General features: G+C 40.1%; 1 protein-coding gene across 1 annotated transcript in view; it reads right to left on the reverse strand.

Annotated features, from left to right (window-relative positions):
* Nucleotides 1-1,004: 1,004 nt before the first annotated feature.
* The window catches only part of LOC101732346 (CD48 antigen), a 28,827-nt gene continuing 3,875 nt past the window's right edge, over nucleotides 1,005-25,956 (reverse strand). The window contains exons 2-4 of the mRNA XM_004919320.4: nucleotides 15,224-15,556; nucleotides 5,272-5,571; nucleotides 1,005-1,458 (exon numbers count right to left, since the gene is read on the reverse strand). Of these exons, the coding sequence (XP_004919377.2) occupies nucleotides 1,346-1,458; nucleotides 5,272-5,571; nucleotides 15,224-15,556 (746 nt within the window). The 3' untranslated portion in view covers nucleotides 1,005-1,345. The remainder of the gene's footprint in view (nucleotides 1,459-5,271; nucleotides 5,572-15,223; nucleotides 15,557-25,956) is intronic.

Here is a 25,956-nt window from a genome sequence, read left to right on the forward strand (position 1 = left end):
TAGGCAAAAAGGTTGACCTTGATAGATGTGCCCTTTTTCAACCTCAACTACCACGTTACTATATTACTCTCGGTTTTTGCTGTCTGTGTCGAGCTAAGCTAACTACCTCACACAATCAGCATTACTGCTAAAATTTGTAGCAGGAGGGAATATTTTGTTAGTTGATGATGTTAGACTATGTGCTTTCTATATACAGTGTAGGGGCCCATAATGTTCACTTACCCTATGGGTTGGAAATCGTCTGGCTTTATGCTGAGGAAGGTGGGTGTCTGCTGAAAAGCCTAGAACTTAGGCCCCAGTAAAATTAAAGCCCAAGAGAGGTGAGTCCTGGAGAAGTCTGGGAACAGGGCTCCATGAATGAGGCATTAGATAGTGGCAGGTGTAGCTCCCTTTATAGTACACTCTAGGGGTGTAAGGCAGTTAGGGTTGGGCCCCCGTACCAGTACCACTCTAGGGGTGTAAGGCAGTTAGGGCTGAGCCCCCGTACTAGTACCACTCTAGGGGTGTAAGGCAGTTAGGGTTGGGCTAGAGAGAGCAGTTCTGAGCTCCTACATAGGACTGGCAGTTTTGGAGATTACCTCCCAGGCCATTTTGCCTGTTGTATAGGGATCCCAGTGAATAGGGAATCCAGGCCACTATGGGGTGTTGCAGAGGTGAAGTCAGATTCTCACCAAGTCTGTCCTCAGGGGAGTGTCAGTGTCTGATACGATCTGTTATTGAATGTGCCTTGACCATTTAACCTCAGAAAAGCTTGTATTTTGAGTTTATTTTACCTGTTAATAAATTGTTTTTGTAACCCTTTCTTGGCATACTCTGCAGTAATTGTGTTACACTCACTTCTCTGGGCCGTATTTAATTGCTTAATTCAGAAGACTGAGTTCCCTGTGCATAAGAAGATACTGGAGAACTGGGGTTTACAGTGCAGTGCCGCCACCTAGTGGACACTGAGGAACACACCTCAGGGGGATTTCCACTAGGAAATAATCACACACAGTTTTGCAGCAATATCAAACTTTATATAACTGTTTGAAAATACAATAACTGTAAAATGAAAATAGTAATAAAGCCTGCTTTGGCAAAGGTCCTTCCCCAGAGCTAATTTGGTTTCCCCAGGTAGCACTCCCTGCCCCAAAGTACCTCTCCCTTTGGAATAGGCAGTTGCTCCCACATAGCAGGCCCCGAGAAACCTTGTTCTCACTGACTCAATTTTGCCCCTACACAACAGCAATACTAACCACCACGCCACAGTCTCTGCTCTTCATTGTCTGTGCACAAGAAACAAACAGGAGGTGTAGAAGATTTTCAGTTCCTCCTCCTTCAGTTGCAGGAATACAATGAATCTCTGTTAGTTTTGTTCTTCCCCTTTAGTTCTTGTCACAATGATGAGAGCTGCTACTGACACGGAGAGAGCAGTGAGTATGGGCAGGTACATGTACAGCTTCATCCCACAGCTTTTATCTGAAATACACACACAGAGACATTGCAGTCATTTACTATAATCTAAAATAAATGGACCACAGGGTCGGACTGGGCCGCCGGGACACCGGGAAAAATGCCGGTGGGGCCCCGGCTCTAGTGGGACCTGGTGGCCCAGACCCGACCCTTGCGGCCCTCCCCCTGCCCGACCACTCCTGCCCTGACGTGTTAATTTTACGCACTCAGGGGGAGGACGTTGGGTGGGGGGGCCCTGCAAGGGGGGTTAGGGGGGTCCCTCGGGGGGGGCTATGGGCACGGGCACCTGCAGGGCCCCTGGGGTGGGAGCCCCAGTGGGCCCTTCACCCCCCAGTCCGACCCTGATTTATTAACTGCTCCATTCAAGACAAGCACTTGTTAATAAACCAGGAGACCCTGCAGTGCTACACATAAGGGGAAGCCAATTTAACCATGAACACCAGGTGAGTGCATTTTTTAACCAGATTTTTATTATTATATATTTTACACTATTGCAGCTGAATATGTCCTACAGTTTGTACCTGACAGAGAGCTTCACTACAAAAGATTTTTTACATGCAAGCTGTGAAATGTAATGTTTGTAAGTACCCATCCATAAGCAGTGGATGGTAAGATTATTTGGCTTTTAAACCTTTGGTACAATGATGATCTTTATCCACACATCCTGCGGTGTCTGCATAGATCCCAGGTGGAACACAATAAATGGTGGTGTCCATTTAAAAATGTATTACACTATATGTTTTCTCTGCTTGCCTTCCCTGGAGCCTATGCCAGTTGGATCTTATTTAAGGTAATGCTTTTTGGACTTGAAGGGATATAAGTACAGGAAGAAAAGGGACTGCGAAATGACCGAGACCTTGGCAACAATTTTACATAGATGCCCACTTGTAAGGAGGTAAAATAAAGATGTGTGTAAATAATTAAGGCTATAACTAGTTTGGCCAGCAGGTGGCACCAAGAACATCTGATGGCAGTACAGGCAACTGGGCCCGTCAATGAAAAGGGTGCTGCACTTGGCAGCGATTAGGGTACCAGAATCACCCCAGGGGTGACAAGGTAGCTGTTTAGCTAGCCATAGAAGTCTATAGCCCTGACAAGGAAGCAGAGATCGGTGTTAGGACCCCAGGCAATTGTGCGCCAGTTAGGGATCGAAGCTCCTTGAGGTCCTATGAGCTGTAGAGAGACAGCTGGAAGGGAACAGTAAAGGAGAAGGACCCCTTAAATGGCCAATGGCACTCTGCTAGTGTTCATCCACAAGACAGGGGGCTTCTGAGTATAAGAGAGATTAAATGCTGTGAGAGTAAATTGAATAGTGTTGTGTGTAACTGAATATATACCAGTCAGATCAGTTGTGTGATATCACTCTACTGTACTTGCCATCCCCTGTCTTGAAGTTGCCAAGTAAAAGTCTTCCTTGCTTTATCACACCCTTGTGTAAGATGTGTGCTTTCAAAATGAAAGGCCCTATCAAGTCCATCGATGATAAAATCACCCATAACCCACTGGAGATTGCTGAGACCTTTCGGAAATATTATGAGACCTTATACTCTTCTACCAACTCTAATAGCAAGTTGAGAAAACCATTCTTTAACAACATAACTTTTCCCAAGATATCCCAATCAGATTTGGAAAATTTTAATTCTCCTATTACTGAAGAAGAAGTAAGATTCACGATTTCATCCCTGAAGAAATACAAAGCTGGAGGTCCTGATGGTTTATCTGGTCCTTTCTATAAGTGCCTAATTAATGAAATTCCACCTTTTCTTACAGAATTGTATAATTTTATCATTAATCAAAAACAATCTTTACCCTCCAGCCTCAATTCATACACTTCAGTACTGCTCAAACAAGGAAAAGATCCAACCATTACATCCTCGTACAGACCCATTGCACTAATCAACCAGGATGTGAAGATATTGTAAAAAATTATTGAAAATTGTTTATCTATAATTCTCCCAAAACTCATCTTCCCAGAACAATGTGGTTTTGTCAAGGGGAGATCAGGAACCAAAAATTTGAGAACCTTAATTAAAGTCATATACTCAGCAAAAACTAATCCCAATCTCTTTGGTGGGAATAGACACAGAGAAAGCTTTCAACAACATTTGCTGGGACCATCTGTTAGACACTCTAGAAGCTTTTGGTGTCCGTGGTCCATTCATTGATTTCATTCAATTATTATATTCAGTCCCAACTACTCAGATATTGGCAGCAGGAGAAATCTCAAAACTAATCTACTTGAAAAGAGGAACTAGAAAAGGCTGTCCTTTATCACCGCTTTTATTTAACCTATCCTTGGAACTATTAATTAGAACACTAAAATATGCTGATTCATTACCCAGATTATCAATAAATAAAATAAGAGTTCAATTAACTGCTTTTGCAGATGATTTACTTCTAATTGTCAATATCTCTACTCCATACTTTCCCCTAGCGAAGATCTCGACACTACCCAACTCATTTCAGCCTCCTATGTCTACTACCTGGAAACAAAAAGGAATACAATATATAAAAGACATTATTTCACCATCTTCTGATAAAATTATGGATTGGTCAGAATTCAGCAGTAAATACCAAATTTCAGAAAAAGAAAAATTACATTATTTCCAAATCTCTCATTGGTTTCATCATCACAACCACTTAGTCTCCATATCAGACTATAATCCACTACTTATTACTGCTCTTGGTAATCTTATGGCTTCTCAATCTCATAATAACATCAGGAGTATATGAACTTCGATATGGAGCAACCCGATTCTTAAAGCTCATCCTCTAGATTTGACTGCAAAAAAATTTCCCCAGAAATCTTAACCAATTGTATAAAGCGTTTTGACAAACTCATTCACACAGAAATCTGGAGGGAGCAAAACTAAAGACTTATCCATCTAGCCTATAAAGGTTTTAACTTTGACTCCAAAAAAACAAATTTCCTTAATAAATGTCCCAAATGTACTTCACCGCTTCCAAACATTATTCATCTACTTTGGGATTGCCCTCATATTAATAGTTTTTGGAAAGTCATTGAGAATCATTTAAATTCTACATTGGACTTTAAATACAATCTGACTCCATATCCGCCTTATTAAACTTTTCAGAAGATTCAATGCAAGTATCTCACCTTCTTCAACCTAAATTCGGGAACATTTCCTACTCCATAAATTACTTAAACCTTATTTTGGCAGCAGTAAAGAGGATTATTTTCAAGAAATGGATTGATCCTAACCCCCCCTTTAATAGTGAAGGTAATTTCAGAGCTACAAGTTCTCTGTACAAATGAAGCCATGGCTTTCAAATTTAGTAACACAAAAAACTAAATGGAGATTCCTCATGAATACCCTTTCTCCCAAGGATAGATCTCATCTAGACTCATTAATTAACTAACCATAGTTCCATGAATGCTTACAAACTCTTACTAGCCTGTCTAATTGTAACAATAAGAAATGCTTAATGTAGTATTATTCTTATTCAATTGTATAATACTAATCTATGTTTTTCTTTTATTACCTTTTCATGCATTGTCAACTGTAAATGTATTCTGAATTGTTCAATTTGCTAATCTATTTATGTACCTTATTAATCCCGTTTGGGATATGCTTGTTTCTCAATGATGTTGTATCTTGTTGTATCTGTCAAATCTAATAAATAATAATAAAAAAAAAAAAATGAAAGGCCTACTCCCTCCCCTGTCCTGAAATGGGGAGCTACCAGTCACTGGTAGCAACTTTACACACTGATGCCAACAAGGCTCTGACATAATGCATGAAAGTAAATATTCATCAACAAGAAATATGACTCCAACTGATCTTGAATTGTACCCACCAGTCGTGGCTTTTGTGAGCCTGGTATGAGGGCAGAATTCCCGAGGGGCAATAGAGACATTTTTCTGATCAGCCGGGTTCTGTACCAAGCACAGATACTCCCCATCCCAGGATTCAGGCTGCAGTGACACACGTATTGTGGTACCATTGGGATAGGGCTGGTACCGGCCTTTGTGTCTGTACATCCAACTGTAGGACAGCGCTGATGGGTTTGTTGGGGCAGAACAATGAAGGGTGAAATTGCACCAGTCAGGGCTAATCTGCTCCATCTCCATCTTTATATCTGGGGTGGGAACTGGATCTGTGTAGAGAAACACATTCACTTTCATTCTACTTGTACAGAAAACTATAAGGAAATATAGTACATTATCCTAGGTAGTATGAATAGTATACTGAAGAATCATTGGAGGACTGCAGAGTGGTTTACACATTAGTGGTTAAACATTATAAAACAAAATGTAAAATAAAAACACAGGGCACATGAATCCTAATGCTGAATATAGACTGAATGGTAACACTATTAGTAAAATAATACCACTATTTGGGAAATACATTATTAATATGAGATGACTTATGACAATGAAATACTACAAGATGGCAATGAAGGCAAGTTGTGGGGAAAGCAATCACATACTGAGCCATGAAGAAAGAGGGATTACTGAGGGAAAGAGGGAGGTTAAACTGCCACTTACAAACCACTGATGAGGAATCACCTTGGATATTGTATTCAGTTTTAGTAATCTCCACAAAAGATATAGGTAAAACAGAGGTATGAGCAGTATACGCAGAAGATGAAATATGCCCATTTGAAGGTGATTTTGTTTTAGGTAGACTAGGGTGTCAATTGCATACAGCTACTTTTTTGAAGGTGTCAGACACTGTGAAGCGACTTATTAATGGGCTTATTTTAACTGCCTGAGCAAAGGGTTAATTTGTCAGGGCAAATAATTGGGGGGAAAGGGAGCATCCCTGTTCTGTTCCCCTGTGCAGGGAGAAACTAAAAGTACAGAAAAAGTAAATGTAAAGTGTGGCTGGTGCCACTTACAAAACAGCTGCACCATGCTAATAAATTTAGGGCCAAAGTAAAATAACATGAGAGAGGACCTGCCAGAGGTACAGCCATTCAACTGAATCAAAGGATATTACGATATTCAGAGTCAGATTTAGGTACAGTGGTCTGGAGTTGTGTGAAGTCCTTTTTGGAAAGAATAATGACAGGACTTTGGCAAAAAAGTTACATTAGTGGTAAACAGGGATATTAACCTAAACCACTCATCTGGGTGTGGATATTTTTCCAGTTTGGGTAGCCGACTCGTCTGGGTGTGAATATTATTCCAGTTTGGGTAGCCTACTCGTCTGGGTGTTGATATTTTTCCAGTTTGGGTAGCCCACTCGTATGGGTGTGGATATTGTTCCAGTTTGGGTAGCCTACTCTTATGGGTGTGGATATTTTTCCAGTTTGGGTAGCCTACTCTTATGGGTGTGGATATTTTTTCAGTTTGGGTAGCCTACTCTTATGGGTGTGGATATTTTTTCAGTTTGGGTAGCCTACTCTTATGGGTGTGGATATTTCTTCAGTTTGGGTAGCTTACTTGTATGGGTGTGGATATTTTTCCAGTTTGGGTAGCTCACTCATCTGGGTGTGGATATTTTTCCAGTTTGGGTAGCCTACTTTTATGGGTGTGGATATTTTTCCGGTTTTGGTAGCCCACTCGTATGGGTGTGGATATTTTTCCAGTTTGGGTAGCCTACTCGTATGGGTGTGGATATTTTTCCAGTTTGGGTAGCCTACTCGTATGGGTGTGGATATTTTTCCAGTTTGGGTAGCTCACTCATCTGGGTGTGGATATTTTTCCAGTTTGGGTAGCTCTTCTCATCTGGGTGTGGATATTTTTCCAGTTTGGGTAGACTACTCGTATGGGTGTGGATATTTTTCCAGTTTTGGTAGCCCACTCGTATGGGTGTGGATATTTTTCCAGTTTGGGTAGCCTACTCGTATGGGTGTGGATATTTTTCCAGTTTGGGTAGCTCACTCATCTGGGTGTGGATATTTTTCCAGTTTGGGTAGCCTACTCTTATGGGTGTGAATATTTTTCCAGTCTGTGTAGCCTACTCGTATGGATGTGGATATTTTTCCAGTTTAAGTAGCCTACTCTTATGGGTGTGGATATTTCTTCAGTTTGGGTAGCTTACTTGTATGGGTGTGGATATTTTTCCAGTTTGGGTAGCTCACTCATCTGGGTGTGGATATTTTTCCAGTTTGGGTAGCCTACTCTTATGGGTGTGGATATTTTTCCGGTTTTGGTAGCCCACTCGTATGGGTGTGGATATTTTTCCAGTTTGGGTAGCCTACTCGTATGGGTGTGGATATTTTTCCAGTTTGGGTAGCCTACTCGTATGGGTGTGGATATTTTTCCAGTTTGGGTAGCTCACCCATCTGGGTGTGGATATTTTTCCAGTTTGGGTAGCTTACTCGTATGGGTGTGGATATTTTTCCAGTTTGGGTAGCTCACTCATCTGGGTGTGGATATTTTTCCAGTTTGGGTAGCTCTTCTCATCTGGGTGTGGATATTTTTCCAGTTTGGGTAGACTACTCGTATGGGTGTGGATATTTTTCCAGTTTTGGTAGCCCACTCGTATGGGTGTGGATATTTTTCCAGTTTGGGTAGCCTACTCTTATGGGTGTGGATATTGTTCCAGTTTGGGTAGCCCACTCATCTGGGTGTGGATATTTTTCCAGTTTGGGTAGCCTACTCTTATGGGTGTGAATATTTTTCCAGTTTGTGTAGCCTACTGGTATGGATGTGGATATTTTTCCAGTTTAAGTAGCCTACTCTTATGGGTGTGGATATTTTTTTAGTTTGGGTAGCTTACTTGTATGGGTGTGGATATTTTTCCAGTTTGGGTAGCTCACTCATCTGGGTGTGGATATTTTTCCAGTTTGGGTAGCCTACTCTTATGGGTGTGGATATTTTTCCGGTTTTGGTAGCCCACTCGTATGGGTGTGGATATTTTTGCAGTTTGGGTAGCCTACTCGTATGGGTGTGGATATTTTTCCAGTTTGGGAAGCCCACTCGTATGGGTGTGGATATTTTTCCAGTTTGGGTAGCCTACTCGTATGGGTGTGGATATTTTTCCAGTTTGGGAAGCCCACTCGTATGGGTGTGGATATTTTTTCAGTTTGGGTAGCTTACTCGTATGGGTGTGGATATTTTTCCAGTTTGGGTAGCTCACTCATCTGGATGTGGATATTTTTCCAGTTTGGGTAGCCTACTCTTATGGGTGTGGATATTTTTCCAGTTTGGGTAGCCCACTCGTATGGGTGTGGACATTTTTCCAGTTTGGGTAACCTACTCGTATGGGTGTGGATATTTTTCCAGTTTGGGTAACCTACTCGTATGGGTGTGGATATTTTTCCAGTTTGGGTAGCTCACTCATCTGGGTGTGGATATTTTTCCAGTTTGGGTAGCCTACTCGTATGGGTGTGGATATTTTTCCAGTTTGGGTAGCCTACTCGTATGGGTGTGGATATTTTTCCAGTTTGGGTAGCCTACACTTATGGGTGTGAATATTTTTCCAGTTTGGGTAGCCTACTCATATGGGTGTGGATATTTTTCCAGTTTGGGTAGCCTACTCGTATGGGTGTGGATATTTTTCCAGTTTGGGTAGCCCACTCGTATGGGTGTGACTATTTTCCTGTTTGGATAAATGAAAAATGGCTGAGTGTGTGAGAAGATGATTCTTAATGGTGCGTGGTCTGAAATTCCCCTTGGTATAAATAAGAAGATTAAATCACATAGGTGGGTTTATATTTGTGTGATACAGTATAGCATAAGTTTTGTTGGGTCTGAAGGTGTGCTGTTCACCATGGGTTCACCATGAGTCAGAATAACATCATTAGTCAGGATAATTGTGTTTAGTCAGTAGGTGTTGGTCTGCGTTTGTATGTCAATTGCTGGGTACAGGACATGAAAGAATAGCCTTGGATATTATGTGTGTGATTAAGAAATCATCCAAGCCACTCTTAAGGACAATGCAAGTCAAAATGTAAAAAGCATACTGCCCAATAGTCCTCCTATTGTTTAGTAAAAACGCCACACTTTTGGCTCACCTAATCAAATATTTACTCAGTCACACTTACTCACATTTTCTAGAACAGGCAGCCATCTCTAAAAAGGTATTCTCCCTTCCTTTCCCTCCTTGCTTCATACTGCACATGTGTTTCATTCCCCCCCCTCCCCCCCTGCCAGATCCGCTTCTGATTGGCTGGTGGGCATGTGTAGCTCAGAACAGGAGACAGGATCAAGTTACACACATGCTCAGAGAATAGGAAGGCTGCCGCTGGCACCTACAGGAAGGGGAGAGAGATTTCAGTGATGTCACTGTAGGCTTCACACTGCTGTAGGCTGCCAGCACCATATCTCAGAGAAGCAAGCAGGGATCTGGGAATTTAGATATGCAGTAAGTACTTACTTTTAATTTATATTAACCTTTCATTGCTCTTTAAAGGCGTTAAAAGAATCTGCCATCACAACATCCCCCATCTGGGCATTCCCCAAACTCACTGCTCTTCTTCTAGTCTATAGGGATGACCTCTAGTGTGTTGAAATCTTCTATGGACAAATGATCCCCCAGTCTCTGCCTATAATCCCCTCTAATGGGTTTGTACAGAGTAATCATGTTGTCTCAAATGCGTCTTTTTTTCCAGAGAAATAACCCAACCTTGACAGTCTAACCTTATAGTTTATATCCTTCTTCCCTTTTAACTATTGCACATCTCTGTACTCTCTGCAGCCCACTAGAGATGTAGGCGAACTGTTCACCGGAGAACTAATTCGCACGAAAATCGGGTGTTCACAAGTTTGCAAGTTCGCGAACTTTTAGCGAAGTTCGCAATTTTGGGTTCGCCTTAGCTGGAGCCAAATTTTGACCTCTCACCCAGAGCCAGCAGATACATGGCAGCCAATCAGGCAGCTCTCCCTCCTGGACCACCCCCGGACCACTCCCTTCCATATATAAAACGAAGCCCAGCAGCCATTTTACATTCTGCCTGTGTGTGCTTGATGAGTTAGCATAGGGAGAGAGCTGTGCAGGGGTTTGAGGGACAGTTTAGGTAGCTTTGCTGACTACTTTCTACTGCTCTGTATGTAGCTGCTGTGGGCAGCTGTCCTGCTGATCTCATCTGCTGTAACCCAATAGTCCTTGTAAGGACTGCTTTTATTTTCTGATTACTGTTACTCTTCTTTTCATTGTGTACTGCAGCTCCGTCTGTGTGTGTTGGAGACAGGTGTGCTGCTCATAGTAGTGCACTAAGCACCAACCACACATTCACATCATTTTTTTTTATTTGTGTTTTTTTTACTTTGCTACTGTAATTTATAGAGCCCAGTGCTATTAGTCTAGCTGTGTGGGGGACTGGTGTGCTGCTCCTAGTAGTTCACCCCCAGCACCAACCAGAGATCACTTTTTTTTTATTAATTTTTTTTTTATTTAACTTACTGTTCTTTAACGTGTCCAGTGCTGTTTGCTGTTATTCATAGTAGTGCACCAAACACGTTACACATAGTAGTGACATTGCATTGCAATAAAATCACCTGAGCGATGTTTTTCCACCAGCAATAATATATTCCGTATCCACTACTGCGGCGTTTTGTCTTTGCGTGTGAACCGGCTGTAACCTTTACACGACTTGATTGGCATGTAGACGCCGGACGTTTTAAAGCAGTTTATTACACAAGTTTAGGAATGTAGTGTGATTTCTGCCCTTTACAGCACAAAACGCAATGCTGTGTCAACAACGTATTTTTCAGAGAAATTTTTGCCCTTGATCCCCCTCCTGCATGCCACTGTCCAGGTCGTGGCACCCTTTAAACAACTTTAAAATCAGTTTTCTGGCCAGAAATGGCTTTTCTAGGTTTTAACGTTCACCTTCCCATTGAAGTCTATGGGGTTCGCAAAGTTTGCAAAAGTTCGCACTTTTTGGCGGAAGTTCGCGAACGGGTTCGTGAACTTTTTTTGTGAGGTTCGCTACATCCCTACAGCCCACACATATCCTTCTTAAGGGCTGGAGCCCAAACCTGCACTGTATACTCCAAGTGGGACAGGGACCTATAAAAATTCTATGCTTTAATGCCCTTTTTTATGCAAGACAGCACTTTATTTGCTTTTGAAGTCACTGAAAGAAATTGCCTAGTTGCACAGCTTTTTATCCACAAAAATCCCCAGATGCTTCTTAATGGAACAGTAACACCAAAAAAGTGTATCAAAGTAATTAATATATTATGTACTGTTGCCCTGCACTGGTTAAAGTTGTGTGTTTGCTTCAGAAACCCTATTTTATAAAAACAAACCTGATTTGTAGCCATGGTGGTAAGTTTTTAAATGAAAAAAAGGAGAAAAGGCAAAGGTTACATAGAGAAAACATATAAGCTGTGACTATCCCCATTGTATTCTTCAGAGCTTATCTGCTATATGCTTTCTCCCTTTTCCCAGCTTAAATGGCTGCCCCCATGGGTACACAGGAGCTTTGTTTATATCAACTATAGTAGGGTTTCTGAAACAAACACACAACTTTTACCAGTACAGGGCAATAGTACATAATATTTGTATTACATTAAAACATTACATTTTTTGTGCTATTGTTCCTTTAATTAAATATGCCCCAACACACTGGGGCAGATTTATCATAATGTGAGTTCAGAGCTTAATACAAAAAAACTCACCCACATTCTATTCATTCATATGGGGTTTTTATAAGCGTATTTATCAATGGGTGAAAGTTAGAACTCACCATTTGATAAATACACTTCCAAAAATCCCCATAGGAAGGAATAGAATGTGGGTGAGTTTTTATGTATTAAGTTCTAAGCTCACATTTTGATAAATCTGCCCCACCATATATTGTTTAACTCACATTTATATTATTTCTACCAAAGCATATAACTTTGCACTTATCAACAAAGAACCTTATTTACCAGTTTTCCAGTTTAGTCAAATCACTCTCTAAAATGGCAGTATCCTGCATGGAACTCTTAATTTTGCACAAAGAATTGGATTTAACATCCATTGGATAAAGTACTTTGCATAAAGACAGTATTACTGCTCACCTCACAGTCATTAACAAGCACGTTAAAAAGCAAAGGGCTTTAGAAAATACAACATTGTAAGATTTTTGCAAAATATAGATATATATTGTGGGTTCCAATATTTTATTAATCAATAATGAAACCTTTTACTCTAGTAGAGGAAACAGTCTAATTAGCTTAGCATCAGGTTGTCTAGTCCAAACAATAGGAGTTTCCTAATTTGGAAAACAAAGGTACTGGTCTGGGAAAGGTGCTGTCACACCTAAACTCTAATTAACATTGACAAATGGTAAGGACACTGGAGCCAGCTGAATGGATCCCTGGTGATATGCATAATCAGTTAGTCAGGAAGAACAGTGTAACAGTTAATAGGGTGGTCCCCCAAATACTCAGCGCTTCTTGGTGGAGTTCTTTGAAACCAAATCTTCAGTATTGTAGAAACTGTGTGATCGTGTGCTGCCTCCTCATAAGAACAACCCTCCCTTTTTAGATGGGTCTCAGATGTGTGTAATCGTGTTGATGGAAGCGCATGGAATTAGAGAAAAGCAAAACTAGTGCAATCCATACAAAACTTTCTTTGTGACTAAAACGCTAAAAGATTTTTAGCGGTCTAATTTGGTGCAAAATGTGCAAATATATTAAGTGAATCGGACAATCAAAAGTGCTTATATATCAGCCCAATGCAGTGTATCACACCCACACGATGTGTCCAAAGTAAATGCTCACCAGATTTAATTAAAATAAGAGCATGTAGAGAAGTCAATTCGGCTATTGATTGCAGTGCATCCTTAGTCCTCAGAGTATATGGAATGAAGAGGAATCGAAAATAGTATAAAATCATTTAATATGTAAAATAAAGCCCCTGCACAATGCAGGCTACTTACAGTGTGAAGCAGTATATCAGACACAACAAAAAGCCCAACGCGTTTCGCGTGCTCACGGCACGCTTCCTCAGGAGCAAATGAGCCCACCATCAATCCCCCCTGGCTATTTACAGTATACCCTTCCCACTTTTTTTTTTTTTTAAACTTTACGGAAACATACATAGTAATTTCACACAGTGGGGATTGATTAAAATCAGCGGAATAATAAAATAAAATAACACATACATATAAATATAAGAGGACAATAAATGCCTATCTTTACCCGCCAACAGCAAGATATAATAAAATAAAGCATACCCATAGATATAAGAGGACAATAAGTGTCAATATGCCTATCTTTACAAAATACGTGTATATCAAGATTTGTTAGTCAAATATTTATAATGATAACCTATGGTGCCGGCGACCCGAGACCATCTCAGCAATATCAAAAATATATCACTTATTATAAAAATACAAAAAGAGAAAATATCATGCCGTATACATTGCTCGATTTGTCCTCATATCAATTAAAATGGGTCAATTTAAGACTAATCATAATCTATCTAACTTAAAAACCAACAGTGAAACTAAGTCCTTAACTAGACTAATAAGGGAAGCCTAAGATCAGAAAGCAGCCAAATCTATATCTACATTAAGCCCCAATGGATGCAACGTGTTGAGTTTAAAAATCCAGAAGGTTTCTCTTTGTCTAAGTTTAATAAAACGGTCGCCCCCTCTAATACTAGATGTTATTTGTTAAGGCCAACGAAGATCAGACCTTTTGGGTCACTATTATGCGCATGCTTAAAATGTCTAGGGACCCCATGATTAGTTTTTCCAGCCCTGATGTTCCGTACATGTTCAGAAATTCTGGTCCCTACCGATCTAATAGTCCTACCAACATAAAACTTGTTATAGGGACAGACTAATAAGTATACAACATATATAGAGCGGCAATTAATAAAGTCTTTAGTTTTTGGTATGCCCTCTATATTAAGTTTTTTTGGTGCAACAAATGAGCATGTTCCACAACGTTTTTTGCCGCATCTGTACGTACCACTGAGACCGAATGGATTAAGATGTTTTTTATGCTCATGTCGGCCCCGGACCCTTGAGGGTGCTAGTATATTATTCAGAGTTTGAGACTTTTTAAAGTGGACCTGTGGCCTCGGACCACAAGACCCCCTAAGAAGGGGGTCCGCTAAAATAATGTTCCAGAGTCGTTGAATGATGTTTCTAATACTATATGCTGCTGAATTATATTTGGTATAAAAGTTATATTCATACGGGGTGTGGCTGGAAGATTTTTTATTATTGTGTATAAGTTGATTCCTATCAGGAATCAATACTGATAGGAATCAACTTATGCTGGTTCTGTTCTCTCCGTACAGGGGCACCAGCCTGGGATACAAGGTAAGCGATTAAACCCAATAGGGCTGTTCTGCCCCCAATAAGGGGTAATTATATCTTAGTTGGGATCAAGTACAGGTACTGTTTTATTATTACAGAGAAAAGGGAATCATTTAACCATTAAATAAACCCAATAGGGCTGTTCTGCCCCCAATAAGGGGTAATTATATCTTAGTTGGGATCAAGTACAGGTACTGTTTTATTATTACAGAGAAAAGGGAATCATTTAACCATTAAATAAACCCAATAGGGCTGTTCTGCCCCCAATAAGGGGTAATTATATCTTAGTTGGGATCAAGTACAGGTACTGTTTTATTATTACAGAGAAAAGGGAATCATTTAACCATTAAATAAACCCAATAGGGCTGTTCTGCCCCCAATAAGGGGTAATTATATCAATATATATATATTTGCCATAAGGCAATGAGTAATATATATCCACAATGTACAGTGCTCAACATTTTTGCTTCAATCTTTTTTTCTAGTAAGCAATCGCTCTGGATATAATATTACTAATATATAACTAATATAATGGTTCAGTTTGGCCAAACCAACTTTACATTTACCCTTGTGCACACACACATATACTTACCAAAGATGGTGAGAATATAAGAAATCTCTCTTCGTTCTCCATTAACAAGAAATCGTGCAGTGAAGATCCCAGAATCCTCCATTCTCAGCTCCCTGATCAGTAATGCGGTGCCACTGTTAGACCCTTCCAGCCGGTTGGGGAAGTAGTTGTTATTCACTCTGATAAAATTCTGGTCTCTGAATTCAGCCAGGATTATTATTTTCCCATTGAAATGAAATATCCATGTGACTCTATCAATGGGATGTGTGAGAGTCAGACGGGGTGTCAGTGTGACAGTCTCCCCTACACGGCCAGTCACTGGGAGAGGGACGTCTCCTCCTCCTCCTCCACCTCCTGCAACACATAAAATAGGGAATGAGCAGCACATAGAAGTAGGGAATGATCAGCACATAGAAGTAGGGAATGATCAGCACATAGAAGTAGGGAATGAGCAACACATAGAAGTAGGGAATGAGCAACACATAGAAGTAGGGAATGAGCAACACATAGAAGTAGGGAATGAGCAGAACATGGAAGTAGGGAATGAGCAACACATAGAAGTAGGGAATGAGCAGCACATAGAATTAGGGAATGAGCAACACATAGAAGTAGGGAATGAGCAACACATAGAAGTAGGGAATGAGCAACACATAGAAGTAGGGAATGAGCAGCACATAGAAGTAGGGAATGAGCAACACATAGAAGTAGGGAATGAGCAGCACATAGAAGTAGGGAATGAGCAACACATAGAAGTAGGGAATGAGCAACACATAGAAGTAGGGAATGAGCAACACATAGAAGTAGGGAATGAGCAGCACATAGAAGTAGGGAATGAGCAACACATAGAAGTAGGGAATGAGCAGAACATGGAAGTAGGGAATGAGCAACACATAGAAGTAGGGAATGAGCAACACATAGAAGTATGGAATGAGCAGCACATAGAAGTAGGGAATGAGCAACACATAGAAGTAGGGAATGAGCAACAGATAGAAGTAGGGAATGAGCAGCACATAGAAGTAGGGAATGAGCAACACATAGAAGTAGGGAATGAGCAGCACATAGAAGTAGGGACTGAGCAGTACATAGAAGTAGGGAATGAACAGCTCATAGAAGTAGGGAATGATCAGCACATAGAAGTAGGGAATGAGCAGCACATAGAAGTAGGGAATGAGCAACACATAGAAGTAGGGAATGAGCAGCACATAGAAGTAGGGAATGAGCAACACATAGAAGTAGGGAATGAGCAGCACATAGAATTAGGGAATGAGCAACACATAGAAGTAGGGAATGAGCAACACATAGAAGTAGGGAATGAGCAACACATAGAAGTAGGGAATGAGCAGCACATAGAAGTAGGGAATGAGCAACACATAGAAGTAGGGAATGAGCAACACATAGAAGCAGGGAATGAGCAACACATAGAAGTAGGGAATGAGCAACACATAGAAGTAGGGAATGAGCAACACATAGAAGTAGGGAATGAGCAGCACATAGAAGTAGGGAATGAGCAGCACATAGAAGTAGGGAATGAGCAACATATAGAAGTAGGGAATGAGCAGCACATAGAAGTAGGGAATGAGCAGCACATAGAAGTAGGGAATGAGCAACACATAGAAGTAGGGAATGAGCAACACATAGAATTAGGGAATGAGCAGCACATAGAAGTAGGGAATGAGCAACACATAGAATTAGGGAATGAGCAGCACATAGAAGTAGGGAATGAGCAACACATAGAAGTAGGGAATGAGCAACACATAGAATTAGGGAATGAGCAGCACATAGAAGTAGGGAATGAGCAACACAAAGAAGTAGGGAATGAGCAGCACACAGAAGTAGGGAATGAGCAACACATAGAAGTAGGGAATGAGCAACACAAAGAAGTAGGGAATGAGCAGCACATAGAAGTAGGGAATGAGCAGCACATAGAAGTAGGGAATGAGCAACACATAGAAGTAGGGAATGAGCAACACATAGAAGTAGGGAATGAGCAGCACATAGAAGTAGGGAATGAGCAGCACATAGAAGTAGGGAATGAGCAACACATAGAAGTAGGGAATGAGCAACACATAGAAGTAGGGAATGAGCAACACATAGAAGTAGGGAATGAGCAACACAAAGAAGTAGGGAATGAGCAGCAGGAATGCTCAGGTTCACATTTTTTGGGTCAGTTTTTGGATGAGACAGAATAGGAATCTATCTGGAGTAGCGATGAGCAAATTTTTTCGGCAGGCATAGATTTGCAGTTTTCACAATTCGAGATCAGCGATTTGTTTCGCGAAATGTCTGCAAAATGCTGCCACGGAAAAATGTGGCGTGCTGTAAAAAAAAGCTGTAGTTTTCTTTCTATCCTCTAATCTAACATCTAGCTATACTAGTTATCTGTCTATCTATCTATCTATCTATCTATCTATCTATCTATCTATCTATCTATCTATATATCTGTCTGTCTGTCTATCAATCTACCTATTTTTTTATCCTTGTAATTGCTTTTTTTACACAAGACAAGCTGACCAATAGATACTATGATTCAGTTTCAACTTGGCAGATAAAACTTTGTCCTGTTTCAGCAGGGTCAATGTCTTAAAATAAACATTCTTCCTTGAATCTAGTAGCTCTTTCAGGCCCTTCCATTTAAAACCACCTAAACTTATTTTTGAAAAAACTGCAAGAAATGAACCTTAAAGGGGTTGTTAACTTTCTTCTGTGTAATATTCTTATTATTACTTAACTTTAGGCCTCTCCTATTCAACTTCCAGTCTCTCATTCAAACCACTGTTTAGTTGCTAGCCAGATAGCTGCTGAACAAAAAGCTAAATAATTCCACAAACCACGAAAAATTAAAAATGAAAACCAAATGCGAATATTCCCGAATGTCTGCATCATACTAAAAGTTAATTTCAAATATATTTGGAAATGTTCATTTCTTAAACAGATATTTAAAAGGCCCAAAACAAATGGAGGCCTAGGGTTTCCAGATTTTAAGTCTTAAAGGTGGCCATACACACTAAGATCTTACTGGGGCTAATTCGGTTGTTTGGCCCTTGGGTCAAATGATCAAATTAGGATGACAGGTCCGCATTGGGGACTGCATTGGCCCATCAGTTTAATGAGCCAATGCGGTCCCCAGTCATTTTGACATTTTACTGCCAATAGATTTGCCACATTAGTGCGACCTAGAACACTATATTTATTCTGCAGAAAGCTTTACCATACCTGAGTAAAGAGCCCTAGAAGCTCATTCTGACTGCAGCTGCCATTTTAGCTTGGTCTTGGTAGCTTCCTGCTGCAGTTATAGTCATTGGAAGCTCAAATCACACATTCCTAAGGGAGGGGGGAGTGAGTTCTTATGCATTCTTATGGGAGGGGGGAGCAGGAGAGGGAGAGAGGAGAGAACTGAGCAGACTCTAGGCATAAATCCAGGCTGGTAAGTTTTTTAGCAAAGTGGATAGTGACTGTGTCAATAGTGTTTGTCACCCCCAGTAAAATAATGGTTTTCTTGTCCTTTAAAGGTTATAAAGCTGTGCATTTTTTTCCTAGTGCAAATACACTATGTTAGAGGTGCAGTCGACATATATTCTGGTAATGTGACTCAATACACATATATTGGGATACATTTGTTTAAATATACAATAAAAACCTTAATCTAAATGCCAAAAAGAATTCTGTAGGATTCCCCAAGCTAACTTCAGCAGACTTGTAGAAAAAACTCTAGAGCAATAAGCTTTGAATGCAGCCAGATTGTATATATCCCACACAATGAAACTCAACAACTCCCACCTAACTAGAGGAATGGGATCTGTAGATTTGAGAAGAGATATACAGAATACTTAGAGAACATACAAATGTGGTTGGTCTACATGGCGCCCCTAGACTCTTTTACAAAATGAAAAATCCTTTTGCACAACAAACACTACCATATTTCTACATTAACAGGATTACTGCCACTTAAATTTGATTTAATGAAATTTTTTTCAGCCTGTTGTAATTCACTGTAATGCTTGAAACTGGTATAAGATGGTATAAGATATGCTTCTCTGATTTAGCTTGAATTATTTGACATTTTTTGACTCCACATAAATATATTTTATTTTGGAAATACACATAGATTAATGCAATATGGGGAAATATGTTTTTCTACTCTAACTACAAGCATTGCTAAATGTAGCAATTTTTATAAGATTTCTAAGGGGCAGATTTACTAAAACTAGAATTCTTCTGGCCTTGAAACTTGTATAAATTCGACTTGGCATTTTTTTTAGAATAAAACTTGATCATTCTTGCTCTTGTTTCTGAGAAAAATATAATTTGTTTTTTATGTTTCATTTTTTTCGCGAAAAATTTGAGATTCTTTAAAACCATGAACGTTCATGACTTATAACACTTTGGGCCTGATTCACTAAAGTGCGATAAAACGTGCGCTATTTATAGCGTGCGGTAAAAATTTTGTGTCTTAATTTTGGTGACTTTTCGCACGATTCACTATAAGCATACTTGCGCTATTTTACGCGCGATATTGCATGTGTTATTTAACTCGTGAAGACTATTTCAATGCGGTATTTGCCGGTACATGCGCTAAATTACGCACGCGAATAGTTGCCGCATATGAATAGTAGCTTAGAAATAGTGTATAAAAATTGTCACCGCATATAAATAGTGTATATAAATATTAGCCACATATAAATGGTATCATATAAATGGTAGCATATAAATAGTAGCATATAAATAGTAGCATATAAATGGTAGCATATAAATGGTATCATATAAATAGTAGATGCTTATAAATAGTAGCCACTAGTGATGAGCAAATGTGTTCTGGTTTCTTTAGCGAAAAATTAGCAAATCTTTCAAAAGATCCACGAAACGGCAAAAATGTTGTGCGGGCAAAACAATTGTTGCCCACGACTATTATTTTTTGACGCCTGTGTAAATTTTTGGACGTGCGGTGAATTTTTGCGTGGCGAATTTTTTCATGCGTTTTGCCATTGGCGGATTGTTTTGTGAAACGCATGAAAAAATCCACCACGGAAAAATTCACTGCGAATCCATGCCTGGCGAAACATTTCATCACTTGTAGCCGCATATAAATAGTCGCGCAAATGAACGCACGCCATGTTAGCCATACACGCCAATACTTTCGTAAAATTACTGTATTAAAAATGCCCATTTCCCTGCAAACTGGCGGCTGCGTCACTCTAGGGGAAAACACAGACTTGAATAAATAACACTGCAAAGTCCATATTTTATTGCCAAAAGCTCATTTACTGTACTTTTCTATAATTTTTCGCCTGCCTGTAGTAGGTGTTAATTTTCGCATAGCCTAATGCGATATTTAGCGCGCCTAAGTTATAGTGAATCATGCGATCGTATTCTTTTCAGCGTGTAAATTAGCGCGAGAAATACCGCATGCGAAAATGGCGACTTATCGCACACGATAATACTATGGTGAATTGCACGCTAATTATCGCGACTTATTTAACGCAAAAAAGCGTGCAATAAATTTTATCGCACTTTAGTGAATCGGGCCCTTTGTGTGACTTTTTTAGACTGACAAATAGTACACCAGGTTTAAGCTGCTGAGAATCATTGACTCCTAAGGCTTAGAATAGCAGAGGAATAGAATAGTTTGTGACAGCCTGTCCTTGACACATTTTCAAAAGAAAGTTAATCACATCATTGTTTTCTATTTCACCCAGTTTTAAGGGGAAGTTAAGCACATTATTGTTTTCCAAGAATGAGCGTCAATGCAATGCAATGAACAGGGTTGGACTAAGGGGTTCAGGACCCAATGGGGCTGCTGCCCCAGGGGCCCCACACCCCCCAAGGTGCCCGACTGGCCACGTCCCCCGCACCCGCTACAGGGGCCCCTGCCACCTGCCCGACATCCTCCCAAAATGCATGTAAATGAAACACGTCAGGGGAGGACACTGGCAGCAGGGGGAGCAGTAACAGGGATCGGGTCTGGGCTGCTGGGGCCCACTGGGTTTTTCCCGGTGGCCCAGTCTGACCCTGAAAATGAATAAATATGAGATTTTCTAAACATCTTGATACACAATATTCATAGTACTACAAAACTATGCGGCAAGACCATAGTATCAAAATTACTGCAGGCGTAATTCTTAACAAAAACAAGCCATCAAAACATCAAAAACTATGCTGAATGCAATATATTCTAAAACAAATTAAACATTAATATTTCTGAGGTGGGTTAATGAAAGAATGCCTTTAAATGCTGTCCCTGTGGGACAAAATGAGTTAACTGTATTATTGTAAGCAAATCCCTCTGGGTAATATGTAATAGGAGACTTGAACAGAATTTACTCACCGCAGTTTATAATGAATGATGACCATAAGAAAAAGAGAAGTTTATAATAAGCGCATTTCATCTTGTAGTTTTAGACACAAGTCTGTTTTCCAGTAATATAGGCAATGCAAATAGGGGTATTAATCCCTCAAGAACAATTTTTGTTGCCCTTGATTTCTGTCCTGTTCTGCAGAGACAAAGGCGAAAGCCTCCTTGTGTGTATGACCACCGTTAATAAATATCTGTAAGGCAAATAATGAAAATATCCATGCCACCGTCTAAAGTCTTAGTTTGAATACATGAAAAAATATAATCTTGTGAGTCTTGGGTTTCAATAAAAAATGCAAATACATAAACCAATAAAATGATTACTATAAAAATATCTTGCTATTAGCTGTCAGTTAGTGATACCTATAGATTGCATTTCTCCTTCAAATCCCCACGCAGAACATCAGTGAAGGCAGTCAAGCAAGAAAAGTGAATCAGAGGCAGTGGTTTAACAGGAAACAAGGGGATAACTAAGTGGTTAAGTATAAAAAAAGTGTTGGTTCCTGATGTCATGGTTGGAACATGCCGTTATGTATTCTGAAAGCAATAGTTTTCTGAATTATAGACAGAGCTAAACAATCACTGATCAGTTACTTTTAGTAACTGACCTAGAGCAATTTAGCATATAGTTAGTAAATCAGCCCTACTGGGCTGTAAATATTCTGCAAAGGACTATAGTGTGTCACCTTCAAACCTCTGAGCAAATGTTTTTTCCCCAAAGGGTCACCATCGGAAATCTTTGGGCCCCATGCAACTGTAACAGGTACGGTTATGGAAAACTGGTGTTCTGAGAACTTTTAGAATTTATTCTCAGTATTCTGTGCAACAAAATACAATAAAAAACAGGTTACAGTATTGCCATGTCTATCAGACATGAACTCTTGGGGGCCCATTTACTTACTCACGAACGGGCCGAATGCGTCTGATTGCGTTTTTTTCGTAATGATCGGTATTTTGCGATTTTTTCGGAAAATTATCGCGACTTTTTCATTACCAATACGATTTTTGCGGAAAAACGCAAGTTTTTCGTAGCCATTCCGAAAGTTGCGATTTTTTCGTAGCGTTAAAACTTGCGCAAAAAGTTGCGATTTTTTCGTAGTGTTAAAACTTGCGCAAAACGTTGCGCCTTTTAAGTTTTAACGCTACGAAAAAAGCGCAACTTTCGGAATGGCTACGAAAAACTCGCGTTTTTTCGCGCAAATCGTATTGGTAACGAAAAAGTCGCGATAATTTCTGAAAAGTCGTAAAGGCGCCGAAAAAATCGCAAAAAATACTAAAAAGTCGCAAAATGTTCGTTTTCCAATCGGAATTTTTCCAATTCGGTCGGAATTCGTGTCTTAGTGAATCAGCCCCTTGGTCTAAAACTGAAAAAGAAAGTTTGGTGTATGGGCCCCACCTGGACCATTATATTAGTCTCAGATGGTGGCAGTGCACCAGTAAACTATATGTTGGGGATATATAGAAGTCACTCGCCCTCTACTGTGTAAACATACACAAAGGGATGTATCCTCTTTCATTTATTTTGTTGTTAATTAAATCTACTGTTTAAGAACCACTGGCACCCAAGATTTCTTATAAAAGTGTGCATTCGAGTTATAGTTCAGCTTAAAGACCCCCTATCCCCCTTTATCTGAGAGGCCCAGCAGAGGAAAGGAGTCAGGTGTAGCATTGCTCTATCCAAAAGCAGCTGAAAATCAATATCCTATGTCAATCTTTGCTCCCCAGTCTCTTTTCTTCTGGATCAGCTGGTATTTTCAGTTGCTTTATCATCTGTAACACTTGGGTGGCTTAATAGGGGTATTATAACCAGGCTAGTTGGACGTTAGAGCATGTGTTACATGCAACCCCCTTTCCCAGGATGGGCCTCCGCTATGTGGGAGCTATGTCAGGGGCTGGAAGGTGTTGTTGAACTACAACTCACACTGGTGTTGTGCAGTAGATTAAAGTAATAGGACACCAGGAGCTCTTGCAGAATAACTGGATAGTACTTTATTGTCCAAGACAAGGGTATTCAGGGTATTTCAATATACTCACTCCGATGTTACACAGATCAGCATGCAGTTATACAATTGATGTAAAGATGGATCAATAGCAGAAATATGATGCTCCCCTGTGTATCCCTTCTCATCAAGAGGTTGGGCAGGTAGAACAACAACAGTGTGATAGGTAGGAAAGCTCACCGGCATAGTCCCATGCTCTTTTGGAGGTTAGGGCAAGGCATATTTGCTAACCTATTTCCCTAGCACTTCTGTGTCCCTAATCTAAGGCCAGTAATGCCTGTTAGGAAGACTACTCCTTTGCTATTTTCCTGGATGGAGCAAATGGCTGCTCTTTCTATAAAATTCTGTCTGAACTCACCACTCCTAGAGGGTGCTATTACAAATATTGCTATGCTGTCTTTTCCTCATTCACGGGCCCTGTCCCCGACTTAAATTTGGATGGAATTGGCTTTACTGGGCCGGATCTGTACCCAGGCTCAGTTGGGGCTCTGCCTAAGACACAGCATGCAGCCAAAAGAGGAAGTCACACCCTCCTGCCAGACACTATATCAGTCTGCAGGGGGCGTGTACTACCTGGCTAAACCTATAGGGGATAGCTTTACACTATAAACTAAGTACAGGGGCTTATGCCCAATAACAGTAAAGATGTGAAGAGGTAGGGAAGTAAAGCCATAGGGAGCGTAACCCTATGGGTCCTTACACATCCATAGGAAGAAGATTTACAGGCAGCAAAGTGCTCAGTCTGTCATCACCATTAAGTATCTGTTGATGGAAACGTACAAGTAACAACATACTTAGCCATAAATGCCCTCAACCCTATCATTAAGTGCACATTTGAGAAGAAAAGGCTTTAGGTTCTGCCAGAGATGTTATTTTTTTTAAAAAAATGCCTTTTTCCTTTTTAATATATTTACAAAGCCTCCGTGTTTTTTAACCAATGTCCTATTTTACATGGAAAAATGTCAATTCTATAGCCGTGTAGAGAGCCATGAATGGTATTTGACCCATGACAAGTTACCCATTTATACAAATAACCCATGACAAATTAATTTTTTGCTTTTTTTTCCAACTGGTAGTAAACTAACTGTGCCTGATTTTCTAAGGCCACTGTATTATAATTTGCTGGGTTCTTTGGGACATATATTGCCAATGCCATTGCGGTATGAAATGCTGGGTCACTGGGTCATAAATGCTGGAGTAACTGCTTAACAAAATGTTTGGGCGACAGTGTTATAAAACCCTGGTTAGCATAAAAAAGGGGTCCAGCATACACAAAACAATTAATGCTTTGATGTTGTTTATTGTGCCATACCAGAGAAAAATATTTTCAGGGGGTAAAGACCTCCCTTCCTCCTGAGGTGCATGAATTGACACTATTCACAAATGGACTTTGGTTTGCCACCATTAACTTCAGCAAAAACAGGACAAAAGGGTGAGATGATATATAGGGGTGGGGTCATGATGTGTTTATGCCTCGTGGGGGTGGAGCCATGATATCAGCCTTCACAAGGCTAAAAATCAAACATACCCAAACAGCCCTATGAAAAACTGAACTGTTCAACAGGTGGCAAATGGACCTCTGTGCATAAGTGCTATTTGCAGCAGTACCAATGCACCTTTATAACCTGTTCTGATGAATTACATGCAAGTGCATGTACTGATGCAAGGGCACCCAGGTATTACTGCTAGCTTGGGGGTTGTGTGAGCTCCAGGGTGGGTCCCACTAGAAAGCTGTATCACTAGATACTACTAATATATAGTGATGAGCAAATCCGTCCCTTTTCGCTTTGCTGAAAAATTCACAAAATTGCAAAAATTCGCAAAACTGAAAAAATTCGCAAAACTGTAAAAAAAATCGCAAAGCACAACTTTTTTGATGCATGCAACATTTTTTTTGGTGAGCAACTTTTTTTTAACGCATGCAACTCTCTGCTGCAAATTTTTGCACCCGTTTTGCAAAAAAAATTCAGCCGGTGGTGAAATGTTAAAATTCACCCACAAATCCATGCCTGGTGAAAAATTTCACTCATCTCTACTGATATATGAAAAGCAAATCAGATTCAAATGCTAATACTGTACTCTAGAAACAGTACTATACTAATGCAAAAACCTGCGAAAAGTTGCTTCTGTCGCAGTGATTTACCAAATAAATGCCAGCATATTGTTATTTCACAAAAGAGGCAACTAAGCATGCACCTGTAGGACGCATAAGTGAGCACGTCAGGACCTGCCCTCCCTCGCAGGATGACTTCTCCTCCTTAGTAACCAGAGCCTTTTCCAAGTTACTAAGAACAGTGTGTATACTAGAATTACAATAGGATTTAAATCAAAATGATACACTTTAATAGACTTTGTTAATTCCATTGATATGTATGGAAGATGCTGGCACCAAACCAGTAAACTTA

This window comes from Xenopus tropicalis, chromosome 8 (genome assembly GCF_000004195.4).
Source record: "Xenopus tropicalis strain Nigerian chromosome 8, UCB_Xtro_10.0, whole genome shotgun sequence".
Taxonomy (NCBI): domain Eukaryota; kingdom Metazoa; phylum Chordata; class Amphibia; order Anura; family Pipidae; genus Xenopus; species Xenopus tropicalis.